At 32.5% G+C, this 23,852-nt stretch overlaps 2 protein-coding genes across 3 annotated transcripts in view; both read right to left on the bottom strand.

Annotated features, from left to right (window-relative positions):
- LOC113064451 (phospholipid-transporting ATPase IC-like) overlaps nucleotides 1-15,760 on the bottom strand; it is a 33,200-nt gene extending 17,440 nt beyond the window's left edge. Inside the window, exons 1-9 of one of the 2 annotated variants that reach the window (XM_026235307.1) lie at nucleotides 15,574-15,760; nucleotides 5,670-5,854; nucleotides 5,501-5,598; nucleotides 3,336-3,449; nucleotides 2,338-2,436; nucleotides 2,199-2,260; nucleotides 2,034-2,106; nucleotides 1,128-1,198; nucleotides 37-119 (exon numbers count right to left, since the gene is read on the bottom strand). In XM_026235307.1, coding sequence (XP_026091092.1) covers nucleotides 37-119; nucleotides 1,128-1,198; nucleotides 2,034-2,106; nucleotides 2,199-2,260; nucleotides 2,338-2,436; nucleotides 3,336-3,449; nucleotides 5,501-5,598; nucleotides 5,670-5,838 — 769 coding nt within the window. In that variant the 5' untranslated portion in view covers nucleotides 5,839-5,854; nucleotides 15,574-15,760. The remainder of the gene's footprint in view (nucleotides 1-36; nucleotides 120-1,127; nucleotides 1,199-2,033; nucleotides 2,107-2,198; nucleotides 2,261-2,337; nucleotides 2,437-3,335; nucleotides 3,450-5,500; nucleotides 5,599-5,669; nucleotides 5,855-15,573) is intronic. The other variant, XM_026235308.1, reaches the window with a different exon arrangement.
- Nucleotides 15,761-17,061: 1,301 nt separating this feature from the next.
- The window catches only part of LOC113064449 (secretory carrier-associated membrane protein 1-like), a 25,662-nt gene continuing 18,871 nt past the window's right edge, over nucleotides 17,062-23,852 (bottom strand). Inside the window, exons 6-9 of the mRNA XM_026235306.1 lie at nucleotides 21,504-21,663; nucleotides 21,310-21,411; nucleotides 19,963-20,080; nucleotides 17,062-19,425 (exon numbers count right to left, since the gene is read on the bottom strand). Coding sequence (XP_026091091.1) covers nucleotides 19,276-19,425; nucleotides 19,963-20,080; nucleotides 21,310-21,411; nucleotides 21,504-21,663 — 530 coding nt within the window. The 3' untranslated portion in view covers nucleotides 17,062-19,275. The remainder of the gene's footprint in view (nucleotides 19,426-19,962; nucleotides 20,081-21,309; nucleotides 21,412-21,503; nucleotides 21,664-23,852) is intronic.

Raw genomic sequence — 23,852 nt, 5'->3', positions numbered from 1 at the left:
ATCTGTTGTTTCGTCAAACACTCGTATCATACTCACCATTAAACCTGGCCAACTGATCCTCCTCATGAAGACACTCGTCTGTCACCTTGAGACCCATCTTAAACTTCAGATTCGTCTCTCTGGACAAACCAAACGAAAGCCAACAATCAGAAACTACAAAATAAGAGTCATCTGACAACAATATATATATATAATAAAAAAAAAATATATATATATATTTTTTTTTTTTTTTTTTGTTCAACTTGCAGTGGATATTTCACTAATATTGTAATTCTTTTAGCATTAAAAGACTTTAATTAAAATGATTTTTGTTTTTATAAAATAACAAATTAAAATGAAAAAGATTTTATAAAATAACAAAAAATACAATATTCTATCAATTAAATATTTAATATTTACAATTTTATATATTTATGAAACAATGAAAGATACAGACAGAGAAACCCAGAAACTGAATTATGATCCATACTTTAAAATATAAAACAGAGGAAAGGCTGACATACACCTTGAATATTAATTTGCTTCAATTTCATGTTTGAGTAAAGAATTAGGATCCATAAACACAGTCAAACTCATAATCATAATAAAAAAATATTTTTTTTTTAATAAATTGTAAATATTATATATATCAAATCAATATTTTAATATTTATGGGAAAAAAAATTATTAGGACTAAGCAAATTGACTGAAAATTTAATAATAATAAAAAAGAAAAAATAAATTTTTAAAACATTTATTAAAAATAAATTCTAATATTACATAATTAATTATATCATTTACTTGTTTTTTTTTTACATTAATAAAACAATTCAAAAGCACACAGACAAATAAAGTCAGGATTTAATTATGATTCTTTGTATGTAAAGAACAAAATAAACCGAGTGTGTTTGGACTAAACAACTGAACAAGACCAACAACAAATCCATTACACAATTTCCATTATGAATCAATGTACGTTCATAATGTGGTAATTACAAAAAAACAAGTCATTAAATTACACAAATACTGATTCATGCATGCACAAATGGTTTTATGGTTATGGCCAGAAGTAGATTATGACTTCCTTAAAAAAAACAGGCACTGTGTGTTGAAATCCTCGTCTAGAAGTGTGGAAATACGCATCTTACCCGTCGAGCTCCGCCGTCTCTACATAACACAGACTGTTGGGATTGGAGCTGGACAACGACAGAATATCGGCCTACATGAGGTCAAAGGTCAAAACACAGGTGAGAAGGAGAGCTTAAACATGATGAAGAAACACATACTGTACAACAAAAAACTAAACACAAACTGGAGCATAAACTTGACATGACACCACATAAATATTCAGAGTAATGTTACGACAATAAAAGGTTTAATAATCAGGATCCATTAAAAAAAAGAGAGAGAAAAGCTCAGAAACAAACAGGATTCAGTCAAGCCCTTTTTAAAATAGAGAATAATGTGATAGACACTAACACTAAATATTTCACTAACATTATAATATTCAAAACATTTAAATATTGAACTATGCCAATTAAATATTTTAATTTTATCTAAGTAAATATCTCATTTAATATATAATTTATATTTAAAACTTACCAAGTCTCTTAGAATTGTTTTTTTTTTAATTTATTAAAAATTAATAGATTAATTAATAGATCATTTTATTTATTTATTTAATAATTTATTTGTATAATTTATAAAAGCTCTACAACAGATGAAAATATCTAAAGACAACACTCACATGGTGCATGGATAAAACAACAAATTAAATTAAAAAAAAATTATTTAAAAATATTTGTATCATATTAAATTAAAACAAATTTAAATACAATTATATTAAATTAAAACAAGTTTTTATTAAATTAAAAACGAATTAAATTAAATTAAATTAATAAAAAAAAAATACAAATAAAAAAACAAATAAAATAAAAAATAAAATAAAATAAAATAAAATAAAATAAAATAAAATAAAAAATAAAATTAAATAAAATTAAATTAAACAGGGGAAATTCTCAACAGGAAGGTAAACAGATTAAATAATGACTTACCGGAATAAAATCATTTTTCTTTAGTCTGACCACATCACCAACTTGCAGGTTCATCCATCTGGTCTCTTCAAATCTGACAAGAGAGAATTCACTCATTGATTTCAACATTTTTATGCATTATTCTCCTGTCCTTGAGTATTAAAGCAGATTAAAGTTGGTCTTCACCTGCCATTGAGCAGCACCTCACACCTTCTGTTGTTGATTTCTTTGTCCATCCTGTGTCGTGCCTTTCAGATGACAGAAAGCATTAGCACATCATGTCATTAATGACTGTCTTTGATCAGAAACCTGTGCAGACACTCACCAGGTCGTCCACCAGGTCTTTAATGGCGGTGATGCCCAACACCAGCACTAACGGCACCAGGGTGGTGTACCACGGCAGCGTGGAGATTTGAGGAATGATCTGACACATGCAAACACAGCCATTCACATCAATCCTTCAGATGATTCACAAGACAACATCAAAAATAATATATATCACTTCATTTAATACTATTCATTTAATAAATGCATTTATTATTGTACTTATACATGCAACAATAATAATATATAGATTTGTTTATATCCTATGTTCATTTGATTAATAAAACAATTAATCAACCGTCTATTTTCAATAAAATATTTTAAATAAATATTAAAAATATATTACAGAATGAATTATTGCATCATTTTTAAGAAAAACAGGGACAATAAATATTTTTATAATTTGAAAAAAAATACACTGACTGTTTATCTTCAATAATTACATTAAAAAATGTTTTATAAATTATAATTTTTCTATAAAATATTATTGTTGAAATATATAATTATTTAAATTTTATTTTATTTATATTAATAAAACACAACAGATTCAGTTTTATATACAAATATTTTATATTTAATTCATTTTTAATAATCTGACATATGAAAACAGATGGACTGAAGTTCATATGGCCATATGATTCATAAAATGACAAAATTAAATCAAAATAGACCCTGTTTTTCTTTAAAAATATTTAATAACTGATTCTGTATTGTTTTTAAATATTTTTCAGTATTTATTATAATATAAATGTTGCATTTAAGAGCAACTGATGAGTCTCTAAGATAAAAAAAAAATAATTAAAAAATAATTGATAAATAATACATTTTTAATAACTAAATGATAAATGTCTTATTATACACAATGTATGAGTGCAACACAAATTTGCATTGATTTTTCATGCCATCTATGCAACAAACTTTTTTTGGTAAATGTAATGCACATTTAGGTCACAATCAAAAAATGAATCTCAATAGTGTGTGGTGTTTTGTCTCTCAAACCTGCAGGATCAGCAGACACAGGAAGTAGAGGTTGGCCGCTCTCTTAAACTGCTCGTACAGGTTCAGCGGCAGGAAGGTGAGGACGTTATATTTGTACGTCTTGATTGCATTGCCCTTTAAATGAAAACACATGCAACTGGAATAAAACTTTAAGTCTTCATTTCTGCAGGTTCTCATCCAAAAAGAATTGATTTGTGAACTATTGCACTTAACACACTTAACCCAAGATGTAGTAAAAATCCCTTTATATAAAACATTCCCCGCTGAATGTGATTTTATATATATATATATATATATATATATATATATATATATATATATATATATATATAGGAAAAAATGCCTTCTCGTGTAACACAGGCTTTTCAGTAAGTTTAAAATGATGCAGACTTTCTCATGAAGTTTCTCAAATATGAAGCTGGAATATATTAGCAATAATCTCACAATTCTGATTTTATTTTTATGATTTTGCATCTCAGAATTCTGATATGAAGTTTGTATCATGTGTTTATATGATTCATAAAATGACAATGTGAAACTGACCATTTATTTTCCTAAAAGTATAAGTATTTTTTTTTTTATATATATTTAAAAATATTTGCAATATTTATAGCAATAAAAAATATATATAAACATACATACATGATGGATAGGATCCTCAGATAAAAAAAAAAGAAGTTTTTTTTAAATATAGTAGTTTTTTAAATATAGAATTAATTACTGTAATATAATATTTATATTAATAAATAAATATTTTCTATGGGAATTCTGAGTTCACATCTCACAATTCTGTTTCAAAATTATTATTTTTTCCTTCTCCACCATGGAATATATATATATATATATATATTTATTTTATTTTTTTTATTATTTTTTTTTATCTTGGAATTCTAGCTCTTCTATTTTTCAGAATTGCCGAAAGTAAGTCAGAATTGTGAGAAAAACCAAAAATACTTATAAAAAAAAAAAAAAAAAACCTGAATTGTGAGATAAAAAGTTGTTTTAAAAAGTCTCTATCCAGAAGCAAGCTATCATCGGTTCAGTCTCATGAGTCTGATTCAATGTGTCTCTATATTTCATTTCCTGTTTTTGGTTTCTCTATTTTAGTTCCATTCACTCTCTTTCTGGAGCAGAATTTTAGTTTCCAAACCCAACTGATTTCCCTAGATGCAAATCACAACACATCTATATCTGCTCTGGAAGGGTAACATTTCAACCTCAAGACAGATCCAGTCACGATGAACACACAAACACACACACACACACACACACACCTGACACACCAAAGATCTAACACTCCACCACTGTGTAAATTACAAAAGAAAATGGCCATAAAACACTCCGATTAGATCACATTAGAGGCCAAGCCCCGAGGTTTTAGAGGTATTTAGACACAATGACAAAATGCATGACGTGTCATTTAATTATCTGGTGTTTCCTGAAGGCGTTTCCAACCATATAAATGTTTCCGACTGAAGTGCAACAGTAAGACTGCCTTGCAACATTTGTTAAGTCACTATGAGTAGAACTATGAACTATGACGTTGTTGCTGATTTCAAAGGTGAATTAAAAGGTGAATTAAACATTTGACAGAAAAACATACTCGAATGCAGTTTGACATTAACAAAGTTCCTCCTCAAAGAGCTAAAAAATAATGAAGTTCAATTTAAGCACTGCAGTACATCACCACAATATAAAAGCATAACATAAAACATGTAAATAATCTTCTTTTCTACAACACCAGTCAAAAATCTGGAATAGTTTAATGTTTTTTTAAAGAACTCTCTCCTGTTCACCAAGGATGCATTTATTTAATCAAAATACAGTAAAAAAAAAATTGAAATATTATTATAATTTCAAATAAGTGTTTTCTATTTGAATATAAAGTAAAAAGTAATTTATTTCAGTGATCAAATCTGAATTTTCAGCATCTTCACTAAAGCATTCAGTGTCACACCATCCTTCAGAAATAATTCTGATATCATGCTGCTCAAGAAACATTTCTGATTAATAGCAATGTTTTTATAATATTAGTGTTTTTATTGTATTATCAAAAAAATGCAGCAGAAGAGGCGTCTTTCAGAAACATAATAATTAGTCCAAATTGACAGTGCACAAACAGTCAATTCAGGTTTGAGTAAAAAAACACCAACGGATTCACTTACAGAATATCTGCTCTTCTTGACGCACAGAAAGACCTTCTTCTGAAACTGGGGTTGATTGCAGTATTCCCGGTCATTGGCTCGGATGCTCCAGCCGGGCTCTGAGAGGAGAATCACCATCAGAAGAAGCACTAACAGGACACTTTCACACCAGATCCGTCCTTAAACTCACCGGTGGCAGGCGTGGGTCTGATTTCTGGTTCTGGCAGCTGGTCTTCTCTCCGATCCAGATCGTCTTCTGACTGTAACTCGTCGTCCGTCTCGTCATCGCTGTAGGGCACAACCTCATCATCCGGCTCCTCCTGGGAATCCTGGGAAGCGGTCCGATGTCGAGCACTCATCCTGAGAGACCCTCTGCTACGAGTAAAGAGAGACCAATATTACATTAAGGCTTTTAAATGGCACTGAGGGATATCATAATGCAGAAACACACACACACACACACACACACACAGTTTCCACTACACACTGTAACACAACACTCTTACAAAATACTGGTGACCAGTTTTCCTGGATCTTTATATTATTGATGCACAATGTTATTTAAATCCATGAAGAACAAAAAAAGTTAATTGGTTGTTCGGGTTATTATAGTTAACCAAAACTAAAACCATAAAACAAAACATTTCTGTTACTTTGAATAAAATATATATCTAAAAAAATTACTTTATTTCATTTCTCATTTTTATGAAGTTTAACTCAAAGTACTAAAATAAAGAAATAATCAAAACTAAAATGAACAAAACTTGAAATGTCTCATATTTCATTTAGTTTTACTTAAAAAGTACTAAAATGATAAACAAAATATATAAATTAGAAAAAATTACATAGATATTTTTCTTAAAACAATTTTAAAAAACCTAATAAAATTACGAAGACAAATTTACTAAAATTAACAAAAACAATTCAAATCAAATGATACTAAAGTAACACTTGCATGTTTTTTAAATAAAATTTAAATACAATTCTTAATAATTTCAAACATCAAATAAACCATTTGGAACGTGTATTCCTTGTTAATTATTAGATATTTTTTATATTTTACATTATTTTACATTTATGATGATGAAAATGATATTAATCATTATCAATATGAATTGATTTTTTTGTTTTTAGCAGAATTCGTAGTGCATGTGATCAGTGTTTTAATATATATTTCTCAATCCAGCAGAAAGCTTGTTGTTCCTGATAACAATGAAAGGCATGAAAAAAAATAGGTTTGTTGGATTGTAGACTGATGTAAACTAAAAGCCCACCGCTATGATTAAACAGTTTCATATGTTTGACAGCCTTCATTCTTCATTGATGGATGCTGCTGTGATTTAGGTTTATAGGGGCCATATGACATCACAAAAAATTACATTATTTTGTGTAATTAAATGTGTTTATGAAGTTTAAGAATTATTATAGTAAAAAAATCCCAAATACTGTACATTATTGTTGCTCCTCTATGCACTGTCTTTCTGAAACGCGTCGATTTTTACAAAGCTCATCGTTCTGAAAAGCGCAGTGTGCTCTGATTGGCCAGCTATCCAGTGCGTTATGATTGGCTGAATGCCTTAAGCATGTGGCGGAAATGTTACGGCCCTAACCAGGTTCAGGAAACTGTACTTCGTAAAATACGTTGTACATACTCGAATATTTGGGTTGAACTGTTCTGGAACAGTTTTGTAAATAAAACTCAACCACTTATTTCTAGTTTTATCCTCTTTTGGGAGGCCAAACAAAGTAGTTTGGCTTTCGCAACAAACACACATCGTGTTTAAAGAGGTGTTTTAGGAGGGTGTGGCTGAGCGTTCACTTTTATAAAGAATATCTCTTTGGGTTTGAGACAGCATGAAGAGCAGCGGGCTGAGTACAGAGCCCTGTGGGGCACCTGTGCTCAGTGTGGTAGTGCTGGAGATGCTACGGCCGACACGGACTGACTGAGGTCTTCTAGTTAGTAAGTATAGGATCCAGTTACAGAGAGAGGTGTTTAGGCCCAACAGGTTTAGTTTGTTGATGAATTGTTGTGAAAAGAAAGTCTATAGTACACCGTCAGAAGGTCAGTTTTGATTTCATGTTGACTTTAATGATGGATGAGTTTCTCAGATGCAAATGCGCCCACAATCACAGGATGATCCTTTTCTGGTCTTATGGAAACCTGAGGTGTTGTTCATGATCCGAATGAGTGCCCAAGCATCTCTAAAGCTTCTACACCGATACCGGGCATCTAAGGTCATTGTTTGATGAGAGATTAATTTGAAAAAAGTTCAGCAAGGAAGATCCCTCAGTAAATATTTAAACATGTTCTCCTTTTCAACACATGAGGTATTGCTTAACACATTTACCAACATCAAAGACCCAGCGTCTTTTCTCGGTTTAAATATTATATGACAATGTTATGTTTTGGGAATGAGATAAACATACTTAAAGCCCGAGATAAAGTTGCACACATCAAACAGCAGAGATTCATTCAAACTAGCACGCATGACTTTTATTAAACATAGCCCACGGCGCTGAAATAACACCGAATCCACCAGGATGCTCCCACGAAACTGTGAAGAGCATAACAGAGCACACATCCGGAAAGAAAAAGAAACTCAGCATGCAAAACACACACCCATGTTTATCCACGGCTCGCTTTGCGTATGTGATGTAATGCCACATGAGGTGACATTTTTAGCAATGAAGAGAAGAAGCCTGAGAGAACCACTGAAGAAACTCTCAACCGGATCCATCAGAGAATTTCATCAAGGCTTTGTTAAGGAGCCACATTTACATTAATACTGTTTCAGTTTAGTGTTGAGCACTGAATACATGGTTTATTCCTTCACAATGAAGATTCTTCAACCCTCTTCAAAAACAATACAAGATATTCTGTTTTTTTAAAATAGTTTTGCTAATTTTGAAATGAAAAAAATATTTAAAAAAATAAAACAAAACGTGTAAATATATAAGCATACATATACACACAAATGGTAGAATAAAAGATAGAACAACAGATAGATAGAGTGTTGGATGTAACATGGATAGATAGACTGACAGAACGACAGATCAATGGATGGATGGATGGATGGATGGATGGAAGAAACAGTAGATCAAATGATAGAAGGATGAAAAGACAGACAGAAAGATTGTTAGATATTATGACAGAATGACAGAACGATAGATAGATAGATAGATAGATAGATAGATAGATAGATAGATAGATAGATAGATAGATAGATAGATAGATAGATAGATAGATAGATAGAACAACAGAAAGATAGATAGATAGATAGACAGACAGAACAACAGAAAGATAGAGAGATAGACAGAAAGACAGACAGACAGAACGATAGAGAGGTAGAGAGATAGATAGATCAACAGAAAGATGGATGGATGGATGGATGGATGGACGGATAGATGGATGGATGGACGGATTTATAGAAACTATCTATCTATCTAGAATATAGATAGATAAATAGATAGATAGATAGATAGACAGACAGACAGATAGACAGATGGATAGTTGGATAGACAGAGATAGATAGACAATGACAGATAGACAGATAGACAGATAGATAGATAGATAGATAGATAGATAGATAGATAGATAGATAGATAGATAGATAGATAGATAGATAGAATGACAGAACGACAGACAGATACTTCAGACAGACTCGACCTGAACAACACGTTGGGTGAGAACGAGATATGAATGAGATCCACTCAGACACACAATCAAACCCTTCAGCTGTCTGCTGCTCTATTCACACATCACAGCTCAAACATCTCCTTCTGTCTGTGATCAACAGCTTGTGTTAATGAGTTAAGTGTTGAGCAATTCAATGTTCACTGTATATAACAAACCAGTTCTCAAAGCATGCCAGCGTTTTATGTCAAGTATCTCTGGAGTGCTTTACTAAGACACCTTTGGTTTAAACACATGCTTTTAAACGTCAAACCACCTTTTAGTTCTATCTATGGGTTTGTGTGTTAGGTATGTTCAAATGGACAAAACAATCCCAAAAGGCTTATTTAGTACACCTCTTCCCTGTTCCGTGAATGACACTATTCAAAAATCCTGATCTACGGCTCATGCAGACGTACAATCACACGAGTCATCGCATACTCTCCATTCTGTGATGACGAGGTATAAAGTCTCACCCAGAGACACGCTATGGAAACCTTTTCACGTGGGGGAAGGGTTCAAGACAAAAAAGGGAAGGAGAACACGAAGGGATCCCTTTGAGATCACATTCACCTGCTGTTGTGCAACCGGAGAAGAGAGAAACAGCAGCTTCTGCGAACATCTCGATTATATGCTTAAAAACAGTGTGGAAGAGACTGTTTGGTGATATTAATAAACAAGTAATCAAGTAGATGTTAAGCATAAAGTTGGTTAGGGAAGTGGTTAGGGCTTGGTACACACGTCCGTTTTGAATAGAAATAATAGAATTAGACACCGACATTATACGTCATGCGATTATCAATGTGACGTGCACTATGAAGGACCATAAGGTGCCATTCACACAGAATGTGCTTTTGTGCTAACAAAGATGCGACGCGGGCAGTCGAAGAGGAAAAAATGCATGAAGATGAGGGTTGAACTTTTTGTAACTTGAGTGCCGTGTTTTCAGAAAGCAGTTTCATGCATGAGACAGTCAACAACACGCAAACGCGTCCATTTTTACGTAGTAAAAACAATAGAAAAGCAGCAGTTGTAAAGAACTACTACTGTATGTATGATCGATTACATGTTTACATTATGGCGACAGACTGGAAGCTGCTGTTCATTGTTTATTGTTTATGTTCTGACCTATACCTGTATTCATCAAAACCTCAGGTCTTGAATTTGACCTCCTACAAGTGAAAACAGCCAACAAAACTAATGCAATAAATGAACTGATGACATGCTTCCAGCATCTACTTAGATTTCCTCTTGTCAATTCTTTGGCTGTAAATGAAACACATTTGATTTGTGTTCATTCATGCGTTTGATTGAACACGTTAGATTTTTTCAGTGCGTGGTTATTTAAAGAATGAGCGTAAGAGTCTTAAATGGTCCTGATTTTAATCAAATGAAGCTTTGTTCTGCTCCACGTTTCTCTGCTAACAGTTAAATGATATATTTGTCTAAGAAAGTAGCTGTAAAGGAGCCAAGTGCTCAAAGTGATTCGAGACTTTCTGGACCGATCTTCCCAAAAGTAATGATGCACTTAAAAAAAAAAATAATAATAATTTTGCGAGATGCATTGGTGCAAGCATGCATGAAGCACACTGCAAAGTGTGTGTCCATGTGGTAAAGCGACAGGGTTTTGGTGTTGTGTTTTGTAGACTTCAGACTGAATTTTAAGCTTTATGAATAAAACGAAATTTTTAATATTCTTCCAGACGGATTAAATGTGGAGTACATTAAGAAAAGTTTCCTGTTTCTCATATGAAATCTCTCTAGATTGTTCATTTTAGTGACTAATCTGTGTTTATTTTAATGCACATGATGACATGTTCAGGTTAAAAGTGTTTTTGAGAGTCTCACTCGTGTTTCTGTTCAGGTTGCACTAGTAAAATCTTCTTTCCCTCCGAAACAACACAAGCAAATCGCTCCCCAGAACTGGAAGGCCACCACTCCAGGATTTGACTTTCCTGACTTGTGAAGCAAATGGGTGAGAATTTGAATCCAGCAAATTGCAAAACTGATTTACACAAAGCATCTTGGGAAAATATCTCTGAGTCACTCTTCTTAAACCCATGCAATCTGTGTTTAATCACATAAGTATAGTTTTTAATACGTCTATTTTTTAAATAAATGGAAATACAGTTCATCTATTAATTATCACAGCAAATATATTATAATATATACAAAATCTCCTTGTTAATATCAAGTTTAAATAACAAATTTAAAATGACTAATAATATCATCCATATATTTTTTAAGCAAAATATGGTATATCGCATAAAAAATGCTGGAAGGAAAGGCCAAGATGTGCATAAAATCTTCTAAATGTGCATATAATAAAAATGTGCTCAACTGCAAGGAATCGTGTTTTTATATTTTTTTATAAGAAAGAAAAACAAAAAAAAAACGTATTTATACATTTCTGGCTATTAAAAAAGGCTTAGGTTGCAACATCCTTTTATTGTTTTATTACTGATATTTTGCAGCAGTTTTGCAGGAAAATAAGATTTCTTTCTTTTGAACACATGAGATGAAAACAGCGCTTTATTCATAAATGTTTTATGCAATATTGCAGTTTAATTGACACATACACTGAAAAATATATAGGCTGTGTGTGTGTGTGTGTGTGTGTGTGTTAAATAGCATTAGCTCTTCTTGGGTCATTTCTAAAGTATTTACCAACAACACAATAATGGTCCGAACTCTTGGTGAATTCGAAGAAAAAGCATGCAACATAAATATATATTTCATTTTAGGGATTTTGCAGCTAAACTCTATCACTCTCATCATTTTCTAGACATTGACATTAGCATCATGCATTTATGAATCCATATAATTTGACATCTTAATAAAAAAAATATTTTACAGATTTTTTTTTCAGTGCAATTAAAATGTAGTGTGGGACTCTTTGCAACCGCATGCATGGATTTTTTTTATATGATCAGGATGCATTAAGGAAATAAACAGCTGCCTTAAAGTATTATATATATATATATATATATATATATAACTTTCCCCACGTCTGCTTACGGAACACAACTGAGTCAGGTTACACTCCACTACATGTGTTTGGCTTCTCATGCCTACTAGAGCACTATGGGTAACAGTATCCTCCTTTAGAGAAAGAGCAGAGGAGGGCAGAAACATGAGATGGTGGAGATGTGCGAGGGTCTTCCGGGACGGATAACCCATGCATTAACCATGCACCTGATGTTTAACTCACAACTAACTAAACTACGTCTGATCTGGTTTTAATGATGCACATTTAACCTTCAAATGAACTACGGGGAATTCAAGAGTCACACCTGATGATGTCATTTAACTGCTCTGGATCTAAGAGACACTACGGTCATAAAATAATCCTGTATCAGCCTGAAGGCTTTGTTTTTTCAATAATGACTGTATGCTATTAAACAACTACTGTAGAAATAAATATATAAATGCACAAAACATTCTGATCTGAGATTATCATCTTAAAGATAGATTGGTTTAATGCTTCCGCTGGGAGAAACAGTCCATTACAACACAAGCAATCGATCAAGCCACAAGATGAACATGCAATTAAGTTTAGCAAACGTTAAACAAAAATATTTAAAATCGCAGAACGCCTCAGAGAACAAATCACGAATTTTATGCAAACTCTTTTTTAAAGTATTATGGTGCAAGGTTATTATTGTTAAATAACACGAAAAACAAAAACAAAAGGTTTTGTTAGCTGAAATAATATAAACATTATAATATAAAAACTAATTAAAGCTAAGAATATATAGCTCATATTAAAAAAACTAATTAAAACTGACAAAATTAAATAACAAACTTTAAGTAAAATAGAAATGAAAATGAGAAATATTAATATATAAGATTACGAAATTTAATTACAAAAAATTATAATAATATCTCTATGAGTTATGCATCATTTTTGCCAAAAAGTTCTGATTCTAGATTTAGATGAAATACAAATTAAAAATAAAACTGAAAAAAAAAATAAAAAAAAATCTAGACACATTAAAAATAATAATACAAATAAACAACAAAAATAAACTAAAATTTCAAATGAGAAATAAATATAAAAACCAATTAAAAATGTTACTAAAAATACTAATCAAAATATCACTATAGTGTAAGTGTTTAGATAATGGCTATAATTATTAAAATCTTAAATCTTAAATACAATCTAAAATAACATTTCTATATTACATCATAAAAAAATTAAGCATTTGTTGTTGTTTTTTTACACATGCCGTAAAAATATTAGCATCATACTGGTTATCAGAAGTACAAATACTGGTCATCCATCAATATATTGACCATTCTGACCATTCTGTCTCTTAAACTGTAGCTATAGCCTTAAAAACACCAAAGTCATGGGTTCGATTCCCAGCGAATGCATGAAATTATTAAATGTATACTTTGAATCTACTGTAAATGAAAGCATCTGCCAAATGCATAAATGTTTATTGACCTGCTGTGTTTATCTGCTACTCATCCAAAACTAACCTGCAGCAAATGTTCAGATCAAAACTGTAGTTCAAAGAGAAAGCAATAGAAACTGCACCCACTCCATTTCACAATGTTTACGGTCCTTCTGGACACAGAAGAAACCAGTTCTGTGAGTAATTCGGCTCTTTCAGAACAGAGGCAGTTAAATTTAACCCACATACAGCAGAACAATATGCATTTCAGAAGAAAAGAACGGCAATCGAGTCCGAACACGTTTCAAAGGTATTCTCACAGGAGAGAAGAAACCCACCGGTGACGTTTACACACATCCTTCATTCATTCAGACAGGACAAATAACTCTCTGCTTCTTGTACGTTTACATACGTATGATTGGCTCAGATGTATTACATCTCAATGTCCCAACATATTAGCCATTAAAACTGAAACTTCCTCTGAATTTACCCTTCAGACTTCTACAAACTTCAGGAATGACTTTTCGTTTTACAAAGAAATGGCAAGTAACACATTGAATTAAACATGACATTTTAAAGTGGAAAGGCCGAAATAATATTTTCTTGTAAAGCGGATGTCCTAATATTTTCAACTTTGAAAAATCATGTTTTAGAGTGTGGAAAACTAAAATTATATACACTATGGGAACAAATTTTATTTTAATGCAGCTTCTATTTATTTTCCAGGCCTGGAAAACTTTCATTTTCATCAATCATTTTAGAGGGATAGCACTTACAAAAAGCTATTTCTATTAAATAAATTACATTTCATTACAACTGAGTAGAACTGAAAAATGGTCCTGAAAAACTATGTCAATTAGAAATCTCAAAATTAATTTCAAAGAAATAGCAATAACACCTTGAATGAATTTAACATGAAATTACGTTGAAAGACTGAAATTGTATTTTCTTGTAAAAGTAAAGAAAAATAAATCTATACATTACAGTGTAGAAAACATTATATTCGCTATGGAAGCATGAATTTCATATTTCATTAATTTCAGTGAATTTTCAAGGTTTGAAAACACAATTCTAAAATTTCCAAGACATAACCCTCATTAATAATAACTATATGTTAAAATTACATGCTTATGTTGCTCTCCAAAAGATGCATAAACTGTATTACATCTGTGTTTCATGTGCACCATCTGTTTCTGATTATAAAATACATTTGGTATCACTTAAAGCATTATTTTGTTTTTTTAAAAATGGCATTAATTTACCTTTTTTATATACTGTATGTGCTACACTCTTGACACCTGCCCATATCTGACACACGACGGAAAAGGTGACTTCCAGAAAAACATGAAATAAACACTTTACACTTCAAATACATAACAGCCTATTTTAGGGTTTCCTTTTAGGTTTAAATGTGTACAATTGCATGTAAAATTAGATCGCATTTATTCTTATTTTTATATCTGGGGTCTCAGAAACCTCAAACAAAAGTATTGTTTTGATAAAATATGTTTGACAATACTTTAAATGCATAATCAGGAAGAAACAAACAAGAGTGCACAGTAAATAAAAATACAGGACTGTACTTATAGTTGCACAAATGTCAAGCAAAATCTGTTTAGAATCACTCATAAGAAAAATACTACATTAACTGCTACTTCACTAAGAGCAACATGAGGGGTTCAAAAGCTAAAATAAAGGTTACAGACTTGTTTAAAAGCTTCATGTGAACATATAATAAAGCATCAACCTCCAAAGACAGAATCAGCATCAGCCATAAATGTTTCCTCATAAGACAAACACTTTATTCTAAACCTAAGAATCATTAAAGAACATGAATTTGAGTTTAAATGCATGTTCAAAAGATAAAACCGGGATAAATCTTCTTTAAACACGCAGGTGAGGATCACCTCCATCAAAACACGCACAGGTAGAGGAACTCAGGTGTGACACACCTTCAATAACTCCGTTTACAAGCACATAAACCGCTTAAAAGCATATTTTAAAAGTCAAATATAGCTTACCGATCTCAAATCCTCTGAAGGGGTTTTGTTTTTTATTCTACCATGTTCTCTCCGTGTCAGTGTGGAAGAACTGTTCTCTGTGTGTTCTTCTCAATCAGACTGGAAAAACTGGTCTGTCGAGGAGAAGTTTACCTATTATACACACACACACACACACTGGGACAGAGGCTGTCTTTTCCCTGCTTTGAACGGACACGCTTCAAGACGTACAGCTCATTCTTCAGCGATCACGTGACCGCTCAGGTAAGAAAGGTGTGACTCATTTTACTGTCAAATCATGAGGGAACATTTCTGCTTTTGCTTGTTGTTTTATTTCCGTTTCCTATATGGAGGGGGTGTCATATGAATAATAGATCATTTCTGAGCATATACAAGTCATTTTTTATAAATAATAGATATAAAAATTATTTATAATCAATTTTAAATGTATTTTCTTACTTTGGGTTGAGTGTTAAAAAAAATAAAATTAATGTAAATGTTAAATTAGGCAGTTTTGTTCTAAATAACACTTTCGTGCGTGTAATTTTGAATAGTGGTGCAGTATCGCCCTCTATTGAGAGAAAACGTATTTTTTAGTCCTGGCGGAATTGGTGAATGGGCGGGGTTTCGTGACCCAATAGTTGTCTCTAATTGGTCCGTTACGAAGGGTATAAAAATAATTATTTTGTTTTCACATAATACTGTGTATTTTCCTAGTCAATCGCTATTAGCGTTTTTTTATGTCATTATTAAGATATATTATTATTGTTCCGATCGCAGATGAAGCGTAACCGAGTAGCACGTGACTTCTGTTACTTTTCTCAACGCTGGTGTGGCCGAATCAATCAGACGCGATTACTGAATAACAATCTTTTCAACAAAAAAAAAAAAAAATTTGAGAGAGAGATTTCTAGGATTTTTAACTGTATGTGAAATACTAATCTTGACAGATCTGAACGATTATATGTTTTCGCCTACAAATGTCAGCAAAACGTCTAATATTTCACTTTCTGAATCACCGAAACCTTTATGATTTATTGTCTCATCCTGTTTTAACTAATCGGATTTATTTTAACCGATTTATAGTCTCCATCGCATTTTTGTATGTTTAAAGTCTATAAAAAATTTAAATATACATAAAAAAAAATGCAAAATTAGATGATTGTGAAACAGTATTTCTTATGCATTTCGGTAGAACTATGTTTGTTCTGAAATGAAATGCTTTTTAAGAGCAAAGTGAAGTCAACAGGTTGAAAAGGAAATGCAGATGCAGTGTCCTTTTCACCAAAAGCAAAGTATTTCCCCTTCAGCTCTTTTGTAATGTGTGTGTGTGTGTGTGTGTGTGTGTATATATATATTTAAATTAAACTCACTACATAAAAAATGAGACACATGGTTAATGTAGTTTTTTATTTTGTTTTTGTTAATACAATAAATATACAAAACTCAAACTACTCAACATGCGACTAAGGGAGCGAGACAGGAGTGCATGTGTACAGTACAATGAAATCCAGGACGACAGGCCACCATTCCTTTAATTATACAAAATATACAAACATCCCTCGTCTGTTTTAAATAATGTCAATGTAGTAGCTAGCAGTAGTACAACCAGTGATGCTTTCTCTTCGATCCGTTCCTTCATTTATCAGTTTCAACTAAGATGACCAACACCACTAATTAAAAAGGGCAGATTAAAGCTACGATCCATCGCACCAAACACAAGAGGCCACATTAGTTTATCTGCCGTCTCACGCTCCCAACAGATTCTTGTGGGGGATTTCCCTGTTTTAAATGAAAGCGATTCAAACCAAACAAAAACAGAGGAACATTCAGGTGCCATTTGTTCAAATGTATTTATAACAGGAAGAACGACTTGCAGTGATTCACTCACTCACTCACACACACACACACACACACACACACACACACACACAGAGAGAGAGAGAGAGAGAGAGAGAAATAGTGTAAAGAGAACGGTACATGACTGAAAAATGATTCGGAACACAAATATGACACACAAAATAGGGAAAGTATTAAAAGTATTGAAACAGTTCACCCCAAAAATTACTTTAAATAAACAAATGCAATACTGAAAATAAATAAACACACAGTTTGTTCTCTCTCTCTCTCTCTCTCTCTCTCTCTCTCTCAAACACACACACACACACACACACACACAGAGTGTTGAAAGATTACGATCAAAATCAATTCGCATCTTGATGCATATCCCATAATCACAAAACTTGGCTGTCTCTTGGCGACAGTAACCAAGGCTACAAGGTTCTCTGCTCCAGTCGATAAAAAGAGGAAAACAAACATCACTTCAGACAACGACAGACAAAGTGATTCGGGATCCAATATCAGGACGGCCCAGCACGGCACAGTCTTACACACTTCTGCAGGACAAATGTCATGCGTCGCTGAAGATGCTCGGATTATAATTGTGAATTGTTTTCCAGTTTATCTTATAGAGCTCGACAAGCTTCCCATGCATGTGCAGGAACATATCCTGAGCGCTTCACGCTTTTAAGAATTAGTTTTCATTCCAAAACAACTCTATTAGAAAGAAAAAAGAAACCAGAAAGCCTCGAAATCGTTCATGTTTAAAATCAGTCAATACTTTATGTCATCATTCAGGTTAAGTTTATATATTTATATATTTACAGGTAAAGAGACCCTCTGAGTTGTGTGTGGAGTGTTTATGGTCACATCTGATGGACGTCTTTGTGTACCGATGGCTCATTTGCAGGAAGAAGTGCCAAGAAAAGGTCATATTATCCCACAAAATCCAAAAGAAAAGGCAATTGTTTTTATGTAAAAATGTTATGTTATACCCCAAAATTACAAAAACAAACATTTTTAAATGCAAAATGTCATGTTACACTTTGAAATCTAACGAAAAGGCAAATTTTGTTATAGAAAAGGTCAGATTAAAGACCAAAATTTAAAGAAAAGCTACATTTTGTTTAGCAAAAGATCGTATTATACCTCCAAAAACCAAAGATAAACTAAATATTGTTATGAAAACGGTACTAGTATAACCCCAAATAAATAAAAAAAGTGCATTAGTGTATCCAAATGTTATACACTAAAATCTACAGAAAAGTTTAATTAATTTAATATAATTTAATTTAATATAAATAAAAAAAATTGCATTCGTGGCATTTGCATTAAGACATTTTTGTAACAATTAAGCAAAATGCCGATTTTTTTTAAAGGTTAATAATAGGCATTTAATTGTGCAAAACAAAATCTCATAAATGTTGATTTTCTGAGGATTTTGAATTTAATTGTGACCTGGAAATGTTTTCGGTGTGATTTTATGAGTGTTTCATCGGAGATGATCGGTAAGACAGACCTGTGAGGGCATAACCGTTCTCTTTTCCTTGGATCCCATAAAAGACACTAGATGACATCACTTCCTGTTGTTTAACAGGGACAAACTGACGTGATGTGAACATATAAAGTGACTCTTTAGGCTGTTCACACACAGACAGGCTTTCCACCACACACACACACACACACACACTCCAACTAAAGAACAGGTGAGCACACCTGCTGATTGACAGGAGGGGCGGGGCTGTGGGCGGGGCCTGAGTCAATGAAAGTGGGTGTGGTCTTGAACAGCCAGTCAGAGCTGACCAAATGCTGCAAAGACAGTTTGGAGGAATGTGGAGGGTGGGGTCAGAGTAGCATGGGCGGAGTCAGAGTTCTCTGGGCCAATCAGATCTGCTCTTTGAAGGCTCCCCGGGCAGCAGAGGAAGCGGCGTTAGCGGTGGCGGTTTGCACAGTTTTGTTAGCCATGACGCCGGTGGCGAACTCCTGCTGCGCCTTCTCAAAACTGGCTCCAGTGGTTCGGTACATCGCATGAACCTGCAAATAAACACACATGAGCTTGATTACTAACTACCACCAGATTCAAATAAAACACCAGGATTTGATCTTCAACACTACGGACAGGCACATAACATCTAACCTAGTTATGAAGAAATAACAGGAGAAATTAAGGACTGTAAAAGCAATTTTCAGTGTGTTTATGGCTTAGTGTTATTTCCGTATCATTTATGTACCACTAAAGTATTCCTTAACATTCTGAATTTTAATTTTTTTTGTATTTTAGTTTGTTTTAGTGTATTTGTTTTGTGCTTGTGTCATTTTTATTAGTGTTTTTGCATATCTAAATGTATTTTTTTTTTGTCATTTTAGTATTTCAACTTAAATTTATTTTATTTCCGTTCACTGAATTATTTTTATATTTATATTTCCAGATTTCATTTAAGTTGTAGTCATTTTGTTATATGCTTTGGTCAGTTTTATTAGTTATGGGGCTTTATATTGATATCATATTTAAGTGCATTTTTGGCGGTGAAGCAATATTGTATTTATATGTTCTGAATTAAGGCGAAGCACCTTTTTAAACATGATGAGAGAGATGACAGCCGATGCGGTGAAGAGGGCAGCGATCAGGATCATGATGATGCCGACGGGAATACTTGTGTTCAGGCCGGTCAGCGCTGAGATCCAGCCGCTACAAACACAAACAACACAACGTTACAATGTGACAAGTCATGAGAAATGGAATGTGAGTGAAAGGGTCTGTGTCACAAAATAACTTTTTTTTTTAATTATTATTATTAAGCGTCACATCGGAGCAAATTAAATGACATCAATCATCATTGTGAACATATTATAACTGAATTCAAATGTAGCTCTAAATAGCCTATAACATACATTAATACAATAAACAAACAAGCCATTTTTTTATAATTATCTGGTCACCATGTTTGATTAATCGGCTTTGTACTGTAAATAATTGTGTTTTCAAGTTTTGAAGCTGTTAGGGAGTGTTGATTTTACTTTTTTCCTTTCAATAAAATTAGCATTTCATTTTAGTTACATATTGAATCATCTACACATCTAGTGTCAGAAGCACTAAATGCATCATTACACAAATCCAGAAGAGTATATATGTGACCCTGGACCACAAAACCAGTCATATGGGTCAATTTTTCCAAAATTGAGATTTAAACATCATCTGAAAGCTGAATAAATAGTATTTCAATTCATGGATGGTTTGTTAGGATCGGAAAATATTTGGCTGAGATACAACTATTTCAAAATCTAGGTGCAAAAAAAGCTAAATATTGAGAAAATCACCTTTGAAGTTGTCCAAATGAATTTTAGCAATGCATATTACTAATCAAAAATTAAGTTTTGATATATTTATGTTAGAAAATGCAGAAAATATTTTCATGGAACATGATATTTACTTAATATCCTAATGATTTTTGGCATAAAAGAAAAATGTATAATTTTGACCCATACACAGTTTTTTTTGGCTATTGCTACAATTATACCCCAGAAACTTAAGACTGCTTTTGTGATCCAGGGACACATTTATATTTTATTTTCATTTAAGCAAAATGTCAGCCATCACAACTAATATATTCATGGTGAGAAACAAGTGAAAAATAGAACAAGTAAATGAATAAATAACTATATAAACAGCTACATTTATAAAACGTTTTTAAATGTTATCTTTGATAAAAACAAATTGTTTCGCAAATCCTAAGTTATTATGAAAAATGTATATTCAAAATATATAAAATGTTAGAACGTATATAGAAAAAGAATGCATTTTAAATATCTGGAGTACTTGCATCAACTTCAGCAGTGTTTTTTTGCCGGGTTAATTTCTGATTCTGATGTGCACATGTTTGTGTTTGTGTGTGTGTGTATGTGTGTGTATTTCCTCACCTTGCACCCCAGCCTGCAATGCCGATGGCTTGCAACACATGGACACCAAACTGGCAGATATAGACGAAGAAGAATACAAAGAACCTAAAAGAGCTGTCACTCCTTCAGAAAGAGAGAGATACAACGGTTAGTGTCTATAATTCTGTATTCTCCATAAAGGCGGTGTGTGTGCACATATGTGTGTGTGTGTGTACCTGAATGCTCCATACAGAGGTCTGTACCAGCAGACAAATGAACAGGGAGTGAAGAGCATGAACCAGAGCATAGCCAGACCAAAATCCACTCCCCTCGACGCATCTACACAGAACCACGACAAACAGCCGAAAATATTGGCAAACAGCGTCCCCGTGTGGACTGCAACAGAGGAACGGGAGAAAAGAGACCTCACCCATGTGTTAACACAGAACATGATCTGAGGAAAGAAATGCACTGTACCGCTGGTTTCATTTTGGGAATCTCTAATCCATTTTTGGCACAAAAGCTGTTGGAACTGAGATTATGTACGAAAACTATGACTAAAACTGATTAAAATTACAAATCAATTGATAAAAGATCCAAATACACCGTGTGTTTACTGTATAGCAACCTTCTAAAATAAAAACTAATCTGAAATGAACAAAATCCATAGTGAAAACTAAAATGAATGACAACTGAAACTTTCCAAGCAGTTTACAATCTGTATGAATGTTTCTTTCAAGAACCTGTTAATACAAAGAGCAGTCTAAACATTGACCATCTGTTATATTAACTGTATCACTGCTAAACCTCTCCACAGAAGCCTTTAATAGTGGAGCTCCAAGCCAGACTGTATGAGTTAATGCAGAGCCATTCACATACACATTACCCATCATTCACTGGGAATCCTCCGTTTAGAATGATACAAAATAATTCTATTTCAAATAAACGCTGTTCTTTTGAACTTTCTATTCATCAAAGAATCCTGGAAAATAAAATGTATCTCAGTTTCTACAAAAATAAGAAGCTGTTTTCAACATTGATGATAATCAGAAATGTTTCTTGAGCAGTAAATCATCATATCAGAATGATTTCTAAAGATCATGTGACACTGGAGACTGGAGGAATGATGCTGAAAATACAGCTGTGCATCACAGAAATAAATTACACTTTAAAGCCTTTTTAAATAGAAAACCATAATCGTCAGATGTAATATTATTACACCTTTTTGTGTAACATTAAATGAAGCATTGGTGAGCAGAAACAGAAGTGTATTACTTATTGTTAGTTAATTTTAATTAATTAATTTAATGAACAAATTAATTAATTAATCAACAAATGAAAGCTTATTTTTTTAAATTTCCGATTATATTATCAATTTAAAAATAGAGGAGCTACTTTTTTTACACATTTATTCAGGGCCTGAATTTCATTTTTGAAAAGCAATTTAATTTATTTTGTTTTATGTTATTTTATTTTATTTTATTTTAATTTATATTATTAATTTTCAGGTAAGTATTATAGTTTACCTTGCATAACATCTATCTTACGAATATGGGATTGCCTTTAAAGTCGCTGCAAAAAAGAAATGGCACTGCAAGTTCCTTCAATTTGAGTCATAGAGCCTATCTACAACCGCAGAAGACGGGGTTAAAGTTTTGGTGTGGAGTTTGGCAGTGGGAGAAAACACCTTATGCTTCTTTCACCACATTTACTGCACAACTGCCAAGAAAGTCTCAGGTCTCTCTCGCTCTCCGCCCAATTCCCTCCCAAACTCTTATGAAACAAGATCAGGCGAAACCTAAACACTACTCTGACGCTAATCTCATGATACTTCTATCACATGATGCGTGGTGGCTCCGCACATCTAATATCATGTGACTGATCTCATCCAGTATGAAACGCATCAAACAGACACAAACGCTGCTGAAGTCTATTCATTTCACTTCCTCAGAGTCCTGACACTATTATTACACAAACCAAAACCAGACGCCCTTCCCAGACAGACACAGCTGTGAATCAACATTATTCACGTAGGTTTAAAAAAATATTATTTCAGGCTTTCTACATTTTACATTTAATTCAGTGTATTACTTGCTATTTCTTTGTAATTTTTGTTAAAGAATGAATGAATGAATGAATGAATGAATGTGCAACTTAACTATTGCACATGATTGCAGCATGAACATTTTTTCACTCTCATCTGAAAGTGAAAGTTTTTGTGAGAAAAAATTGTTTATTTTGTTGTTAATTTTCTTATTTTTATTTAATTATTTATTTTTTTATTTTTATTTTGTTTAATAATTTCATAAAATGATTGAAAGAATATTTCCAATCTGCATTGGAGTATGTAATTAGAAATTTCTAAGAATTTCAAAAAAAAAAAAAATGTAATTAATAAAAAAGGGCTAAATGCAACAATAATGTGGTTATAATATGGTAACATTGAAAAATATTTATATTCAATTAATATTATTTTTTAAAATAAATTTTCGGGTTCAAATGGACCTGGAAGATGAAAATATGAGGGTTATACTGTATTGCTCTATAGTTTCTTAGCATTTCTTTCAAAAATACCATTTAAATGT

The sequence above is a fragment of the Carassius auratus genome, chromosome 46, assembly GCF_003368295.1.
Source record: "Carassius auratus strain Wakin chromosome 46, ASM336829v1, whole genome shotgun sequence".
NCBI classification, from domain to species: Eukaryota; Metazoa; Chordata; class Actinopteri; order Cypriniformes; family Cyprinidae; genus Carassius; species Carassius auratus.
This window is presented reverse-complemented; position numbering and strand designations above follow the sequence as displayed.